This window comes from Zonotrichia leucophrys, chromosome 4 (genome assembly GCF_028769735.1).
Source record: "Zonotrichia leucophrys gambelii isolate GWCS_2022_RI chromosome 4, RI_Zleu_2.0, whole genome shotgun sequence".
Taxonomy (NCBI): domain Eukaryota; kingdom Metazoa; phylum Chordata; class Aves; order Passeriformes; family Passerellidae; genus Zonotrichia; species Zonotrichia leucophrys.
The window spans coordinates 9,113,062-9,121,575 of NC_088173.1; the positions used below are offsets into that span (position 1 = coordinate 9,113,062).

Genomic DNA, 8,514 nt, shown 5'->3' on the forward strand with positions numbered 1-8,514 from the left:
CCCAGCTCCAGGAACTTCACCCACACACCTGCAGAATGGCGGAAACAACCAAAATTTCTGCAAATACATTTATGTCTGATATGAAAGACCTCTCAGACGTGCAAACATTCTGGGGTAGTGCCCAGGCTGCCTTTGACGACTCCTCTGGACGTGAGTTCACTTTCTGTTTACAAGGAGTGGCACAAGACAATTTTGTCCATAACGCTATTAATAGCCAAAAAGCTATTACTGGAGGAACACTGGTGACAGCCGTAATGCCATCTAATTCCTTTATAAATTCTCAGGGCTTTCAACTACTGATAAAAAGAATTGCGTTAACAGCCTTTTTTTTTTTTTTTTGGTAAATCGCCTCTAGTGTGATTGTTTTGCGTCCTCCCCCGGCCGGGTGACAGCTCTGGCGGGGGACCCGCGGCACCCCCGGCCCTTGGCTCGTTCAGCCGCGGGGCGGCGCAGCCGGTACCGGCCCCTGCGCCCGGAGCGCGCCGCTGGCACACGGGGCGGGGAATCCGCGGCCCGGCCTCTCCCGGCGCTGGCCCGAAGTTTTATCGGCGCTGCTGGGGGGCGGGGGGCAGGTCCGGTGCCGGTGCCGGCCATGCGTGCTGCCCCGCGCCCCGCGGCCCGGCGCGGGCGGAGCGCAGCCCCCGCCGTGGTGCCCCGTGGCGGCCGCGGGGCGCGGGGGGCCGGCGCCCGGCGCTGAGCAGCTCCGCGGGTGCCATGTCCTCGCTGGTGAAGGAGGACCTGGCCAAGAGGCTGTTCGGGCCCCGGCGGCAGAGGCTGCACGAGTTCATCGAAGTGGAGGGCGCGGGCGCGCAGCGCTATTACCTGTGCGCCGCAGGTACGGGGCAGCCGCCGGGCGGGCCGGGCTCCGGGGCTGTGTGGGGGACGCGGGAGCGGGAGGGAGCGGGGAAGGCGAGGGAGCGGGGCCGGCGCTCAGCGCCCCCGGGCCGGAGCGGGCAGAGCCTCGTCCCGCCGAGCCGCTCCCCGGCACAGCGCGGAGCCCGGCTCGCTGCTCCCGCAGCCCCCGAGCACGGCGTTGTGTCGCGGTGTGAGGCACGCCGGCTCCAGGCTTGACACCTGCGCGGAAACACGGCGTTCTGTCCCGGTGTGAGGCACGCCGGCTCCAGGCTTGACACCAGCGCGGAAACGCCGCATCTGCCCCGCGGCTGAGAGCCGTGCTCTGGCCGGGCAGCGCTGTGAGCGCCCGAACTGCTCTGGAAAGAGCAAACCCTTGCAATAGTTCTAGTCACTTTTTCTACAGATTCTTTGCTAGATTCTACAGATTCTTTCCAAATTCTACAGGTTTTTTCCTGCATTAACATTGCAGGAAACATTTGTAAATTTTCTGTACTACCCCTCGGCTTGGTCTAATGTCCCACATATTGTCCCTTTTCCACTTTGAGCAAATTAGACTTCTGGTTTAAATAAATACACACTGGAGTTAGTAATTAGCACAAACTTCGAGTAAAACAAGATTTTTACTTTGAGTAAAACAAGGTTTTAAGTGGTAATTAGCTACTTCCTAAATTTCTTTTCAAGTGAATAGTCTATTTCATAGAGGTTTCAGAAAAGCTGGTTGGGTTTTTTAAATTATTATTTCAAACCACTGAAAAATAATAAGAAGAGATATGTTATCTGTAAGTAGTTAGGTTGAAGTGGGTGATTATTTGTCTGTTTCCTCTTCAGGTTCCAAACACATGTAATAGGTAGAAATAATGTGTGCTTGAGACATATATGGGGTCGGCATCCAGTATTCTGTGTTCATTATCTTTCTAAAAACCTAAAGTCCTTAGAACACATGAGCTCTTTTACTGATTATTGGATACCTGAGCCAGCTATGTTCCCTGTATTCCTTTAATTTTGGTAGAACAGGCTTTGTATGTTAGAACTATAAAAGCAGTTTTAAGGCATTAATTCCTGAATATCATAGGACTTCTAAACATACACAAATATAAATCTCATTCATAAGATGAGTTTCATAAACTATCAGTAGAAGTATGATTAGTTTCATGTTGAGTTCTATAAGCAGTTCATTGTTGTGAAACTTCCAAAAAGGAGAATTAACATTATGCATCTTTAAAATCTTTCCTAAAAACTTCTTTTTTAGGTAGAGGAGAACAAACCATCAAAGAAAGCCTCTAATCAGATTTACAGATTGGAAGTCTCTAAAGACATAAAGGAAAACTCATGTAGAGTATTAAGAGTAGGATCTCTCCACTATCCAATATTACACTCTCTTAATATATTCAGGCACGGTTGAGTAAGTGGTGAGTAGAGTGGAAATCTGATTCGAAAGATGGATTGCATCCAGCTGCCAGCCACTACTGTGTTCTGCTGTGATTCTGTAGGAGCAAAACACATTATCTAAAATCTTATCCCTGCAATGCAACCTGTGTGTGTTTCTGTTGATTTCAAATTACCATAAAAAAAAAATCAGTCAAACTACAGTCAAAACTTCAGTCTACGCCTTTTGAAATGTGTGTAACAACAGAATCCTGGTGTAGGTAACTGAACAATCTTTTTTTGGTGCCGTATGGCCAACACTATTTCCTTTCCTTTCCCAACAGCAAGTCCCAGTTCTTGCATGCTGGTGACAGTGTCCTTTCACAAAACAATTTATAAACCCCAGAAAAACATAGAGCTGAAATGCAGCCCCATTCAGGGGTTTTCACAACCCAGTATTGGTGTACCCAAGATGGAATGGTGGAGATAACATTTTTGTCCTACAGAGATACTGGAAAAGGTGTTTAGTCCATGAAAGGCTTTAAGAAATACTTTGTCCTCTATGAAGGTATTGCTGTGCCCACCTCAAGCCAAGCTTTTAGAGCTTAATAGAGTGACATGGTAGATCTGAGCTCATGCTCTCCATGAAAAGAAAATTCTTTGACTCTTTTAATTGAGTGCAAGATCAAGCAGTATGTAAAATGCAGGAAATTTTTTTTTTCTCTTAAGTGAAAATAGCACACCCAAGTTTCACCACTGTGTTCACTGGGCATAAGATCTGTGCTCTGTCCTTATGTCATAGGATTTCTGTTGTCAGAGGGGTGCAGCAGTGGCAATGTGGGGATCTGGGGGGGCCCTAGGACATCCCTTTGTATTTTTGAGAGGATTTGGGTTCTAGGCTTGCTTCCTTTAGTTTTAACTCTGAGGGAGACAACATATTCCCTTACAAGCTAGCAAACCAGCAAACAAAATGGGTGAAACTGAAAGCATGAAGAGAACTTCCTAGGAATAATGTGCTAGATTTGCTTGCAAATGAAAACCATTGTCATTTCTCCATGGAAGATAACACAGTGGTGGTCTTTTGGTAAAAATGATTGAGTAACTGTGATTGATAGGACCAAGGAAAAAAATTATTTGTATTTCCCAGGCAGGGAAGCTATAGGTTGAGAGAAATTATGATAAATATATGTATTTTCCACTGTTTTTCTTTACAATGGAAAGAAGGAATATCTCTAACATATGTACTTTGCTGTTATTTAATAATCATTTTCTTATAAGCAGGTGAGAATGAGAGATGTTTTAACAGGAGAAAGGTAAAACTAATGAAGTTTCAAAATGGGGTTTCAAAAATTCAGGCAGTATTTGGAAATAAAAGCATTTTGCTCCTGTGTTCCTAGCCTTGTGCTGTGAAGTTGAAATGTTCCTGCCAGATGTAGGTGACTTCTTGACCATAACTTGGGCTACCAGATAGCTTGGGAGTGTGGCCTGGCCTGCAGGCATCAGCAGCTGGATGTGCAGGAGATTGTTCAGGCTCTGGTACTTTTCACACTCGTAATGGTCTGTTACAGAAATCCAGTCTCCTAGTCAGCACTCAAGGCAATCAATTAATAATGGTAGTTATTGCAAAGAGCATCTTCGTGCTCTTTTTAATCTCATTTCCTGCCTAAGTTGGAAAACAGTAATTTCTATTAATTTGGCACTGGACAAGTGGAAGCTTTAAGAAAAAAAATTCAATGTTGATTTCATTTACATACTAGATAGGGAAATAAGAGTTTTTTAAAAAAGTAATGGCGTCATAAGAGCACATCCTTCACAGAATGGAAAGTGTGGCAGAAGTCATGTAAATGCAGAACCTTGGTAAAACAGGTTTTGCAATTTCCTAACTGCAGCACCCCAAAAAAGTCTCCCTATTGAAGTAAGAAGGATAATGCAGACCCAGTGCCAGAATGAGGATTTCATTGCAGTGAATTCACATGAAAGGCTTTTGAACAAAGGATGGGTAAGGTAAATCCTAAATCTGCTAAAATCCGACAGGTTTCTTAGACTAACAACATGGCACTGTTCCTACTACCTGGGCAAAATAAAGCTGTCAAGTCCAGTATAACCCCATACAGCCCTGCTGTCAGGGTTTAACTTTGGGAAAGACTTGCTTGCATATCTAAACTCTTTTTTTCTTCTAGTAACTAAAAGTAAAGAAGTAGAAATATGTATGGTTAAACACTGGCGAGTGGACCGAGAGGAGAAATATGAAATAGTTGAAAAGTGGTTTCTGAAAGATCTGGAGATGATTGATGGAAAAGAAGCAGATACAGTAAGTGTCACATTTTGTATTATATACATAGAAAATAATTTTCTTGTTTTGCAATTTAGAATACAAGTATTAAAATGCAATTAAAATGCATTATCTAAAAAATAAAATTAAGTTACCAAGGAATTTTGGCTTTATTGCATGTGAGAGGCTCCACATCACATTTGCACTGTTGGAGAGGAAGAGGAAGGTGAAATTTTTTTGTTTGTTAGTTTATTATAATAGCCTTCATCTCTGGTTCAAACCTCAGGCAGAAGCTGGGTGTTTTCTAATTTGGTCATCATAACTGGTAATAAAAGTTCTCCATCTGCAGCTTCCAGTGTAAATTGCAGTTAATGTAATAGATTATAGGGTATATTTGAAAACAAAATTTCATTAAAAATTTTAATGGAGACTTTCTTCTGAAGTGTTGTGCTAAAGTATTCTTCAGAAATGATTCAGCCTTTTACAGCTGGGATGATCAAAATCTGTCTCATTTTTGATTAAAGAAAAGCCTAATTGAACCTCAAACTCATGGGGTAATTAACACTGCTATAAATATTCATAATAGGTATTCATATCCATAGAATTTAAAAGAATTTGTCTGCTGCTAGAATTAATTGTGTCAAAGAGCCAGAAAGCACAAGGAAGTACAAGTCAGGCAGGAAGAGCAATCAATATTCTTCTTCTCCCACAGACGCAGACGGTTACAGCCCCAGGCAAGTGCTTTTCATATACTGTGTTTTAGGGAACATAACAAACTGATTCAGTTCAAAACAACACTGGACCAATAAAGTAGAATGTACTGCTTGCAAAAACTTAAAAAGTTTTACTCAAAAAAAATTCCCAATGACAAAGAAATACAGCTGCTACTTTTTAAAGTTTTAAAATACCATTTAAGATGAATAGCAGAAGTATGTGAAGTCCTTTAGAGCCCATCATACTGAGAAAAAGCCCTGTAGGTAGCTAGGCAGAGAACAACAGATTGCAATTCTAACTCAGTAACGTGTGTAGTAATTTCATTCTCTCTCAAATTATTTTTTTTTTAGGATAATCCATATTTTGATATGCATTTCCACAAAGTCTACAATATGGAAGCATATAGTTGTGCATCTAAATATACCTTTGCTCGAACACTGAACAAACTGAATGCCACGTACCTTAAGAAGGACTTCAAGATTGTGAACTTTGATGACACCTACCTAAATGATGATTCAATCTGGTCATCCAGCAATAGAGATTTCATAGTAGTTATGAGGGTTTGCTTCTATGCTTTCAACCTTTTATGTCTCTCCCTCTGTCGTTTCTCCTAAAGATGTATTTTCTAGCATAAAGGTGACTGGTTGACTTTCACTGACCAGCATTTCATAAACCACCTGATCAAAAAGTTAGTAGGTGATATGTAGTGTCTCCTTTTAATTTTACGTGTAAGTAAAAAGTGGAGCATACTTTTTACATGAATAGTTGACAATTCATTTATACATATTAAGAGGTCCTCATTCTAGCAAATATACATACAAGAGACTGGAAATATAGAACCACTAATTATCATGGTCAGTGGGGATTGCTTACGTAAGCAGAGCTCAGCATTTGCTTATATGCTGATGGAGGTATAAATTATCTTTCATTAATAGCTTGAAATACTTTCACAGCATTAAGAGCATTGACAGTTAGTTAATATCTTGGAAGCAGGAAAAAATAAGTAATCAGTTGAGTTCTGTATGAGAATGATGCACATTTCCATTTCCAACTGTGCTGAAACACAGAACTCCCTTAAAGTGATCATACCTACATCCCTACAAGAATCCAGTTCTCATCCTGATGAACAGGAGTACTGCATTCGGGTACCATGGGACCAACTTTTCACCTATGCAGCTATATTGCTTTTCCCACAGAACATTTAGTATTCCCTCTGGTTATTTGTGATACTGACTTAGAAAATAAATGTTGTTAAGCATAATTGCTTTATTTGTCAGATCTTTGAGAACTTCTGTAACATTAATGTATCATTTCTTGCCCTTCATTACTTATGAGCAGCTGTGGTTAGGGAACAGAAATCGTCTCTATCTCTAAACCAAAGGATAGAAAATGCTGTGTAAACAGTAGTTGTTGGCTACTAGAGTTACTTTGTAGGCAAGTGATAGAGTTTTCAAAATAGAATTATGAGAATTATTTTCACCAGTTTCTAGCTGAGTGTAAGCATATTCAGTGCACTACTTAAAGGCACGTTAGTACTTAGAGCTACAGTTACCATGGGATGGAGTCCATTTGAGGGGTTTGGAGCATCTCTCAAAATTAAACAGCTTGTGATAGCAGTTTACTATGGTAGAAACAGAGGATAAGTGGCAGCAGTGTTGAGCAGAAGCTGAAGAGGAGCAATGTTAATGATAACAAGCATGGTGTTCCTGCCCATTGTCTGTCAGCTGAGTTAGCTGGCTGTCCATCCCATAGTAAATAAAAAAACGCCAACCCAAAGTAAGCTCCATTCAGAGAAGCTTCTGGTCAGAATGTCCTGCAGAAGAGAATTAGCTTTTTCCTTTGGCAGCCAAGGAAGGCCAGGAAGGCAGGCTGTGGACTAAGCTGGGTATGGAGCTGGAGCTGGGTGATGTTGGCTCCCAGCAGATCAGAGGCTGGCTCATGTCCTCTCTCAGCACCTGCCGCCTCTAACCTGGGAGAGCTGTGCAAGGCTACTCTGCTGTACTGGGGCTTGGACTTTGTCTTTCATGGGAACTCCCATCTTTGAAAACATCTATGTAAATGTACTTTGGATTCAAAATTGAAATAGCATCAAGTAAGTGAGAATATATTTGAAAACCTGTAAAAGGTACAGCTTTCTATTTTTGCCATGTTGTCCAATTGTGTGTACATAGGAAAGCCCATACCTTTGATTAGTTAATATTTGGATGTTAGATATTTATTCTAGGCATATATTGCAAATTACATTGGTTCTAACACAGATCTTAGTAATTATTACTGTACAGGAAGACAGCTGTGAGGGCAGTTTACATGGGTAACATAAATCCTCTGGCATTTGTAAGGACTTAGGTCTTAAATTTGCCACCTAAATACTGTTAGAGAGAAGGAATGTAATTTTAGTGTTTGTTTGCACAATACAGTTGGTCTTTTGATAATGTCTTTGGGATAATCCAGTGCAAGTAAATGTATTGTGACATTTGATTATTAGCTACAAGAAGTATTTGCCCAACATCCAGGTTCCACAAAACCACCTTATATAGAAAGTATAATTCATGCTACTGCTACCTATGATACGTTGTCTTGTTAGTATTGTGTATTGACTGTTGAGATCACAATGTTTTCCACAATATTTACAAATTCTTTGCTTAATAGGCACAAGGAAGTGTTTTCTGGGTGGAAAAGCTTTCATCATTCATCTTGTAATTGTAATAAAAAACATAGAACTCTAAAAATGAGCACTTCAGAGCATTCTTTTGAAATAAAGTACATGTGTACTTAATTCTTGCCCAGTAATTGTCTGCATCATTTTAGAAACTGATAATAGATAAACAGTTGCTATAATGCTCAACCATATTTAATGGACTTTCATTGGTAGTTTATACATTTTTGTTCTTGTATTATATAAACATGTAATGGGCTATATTGGAAGACACAAACCTGCATTTTACATGGAAGAATATGCACTTAGAATCTCTCTGGCATGTCTTCTGTCTGATAATGTAGTATTTCAGAGATTCTTAACTGAGCAGTCTGACTGAACAAAAAGAATGCAAAAACCAGGGACATTGTCCATGTCAAATATTTCAGTTACTATCAAAAAGAAGAGTACTTTAAAAGATCTATGTGGATCTAATCTAGGCACTCCTTACTTTCACACAGCTCTCTATGAGCTATCAGCTACCAAGACTCTGTAATTACCTGTCTGTGCTGTGGGAAGTCTGAGGGACACTGTCACTTTGTGGTGAGCATAGCACAGCTGCACCACAGGACACAGAGAATATGCTGAATTATGAATAGGAAAGACCCAACAG

General features: G+C 40.9%; 1 protein-coding gene across 1 annotated transcript; it reads left to right on the forward strand.

Annotated features, from left to right (window-relative positions):
• Nucleotides 1–518: 518 nt before the first annotated feature.
• Nucleotides 519–7,941, forward strand: EXOC1L (exocyst complex component 1 like). Its single transcript, XM_064712214.1, has 3 exons — nucleotides 519–835; nucleotides 4,401–4,531; nucleotides 5,557–7,941. Exons 1-3 carry the CDS (start codon nucleotides 715–717, stop codon nucleotides 5,818–5,820), a joined length of 516 nt encoding a protein of 171 aa, XP_064568284.1. The 5' UTR covers nucleotides 519–714; the 3' UTR covers nucleotides 5,821–7,941.
• The last annotated feature ends 573 nt before the right edge of the window (nucleotides 7,942–8,514 follow it).

Coding starts and splice junctions, on each gene's coding strand:
- EXOC1L (XM_064712214.1), top strand. CDS start 715: ATGTCCTCGCTGGTGAAGGAGGACCTGGCCAAGAGGCTGTTCGGGCCC. Junction 836..4,400: donor CTATTACCTGTGCGCCGCAG/GTACGGGGCAGC, acceptor TTTTTCTTCTAG/TAACTAAAAGTAAAGAAGTA. Junction 4,532..5,556: donor ATGGAAAAGAAGCAGATACA/GTAAGTGTCACA, acceptor TTTTTTTTTTAG/GATAATCCATATTTTGATAT.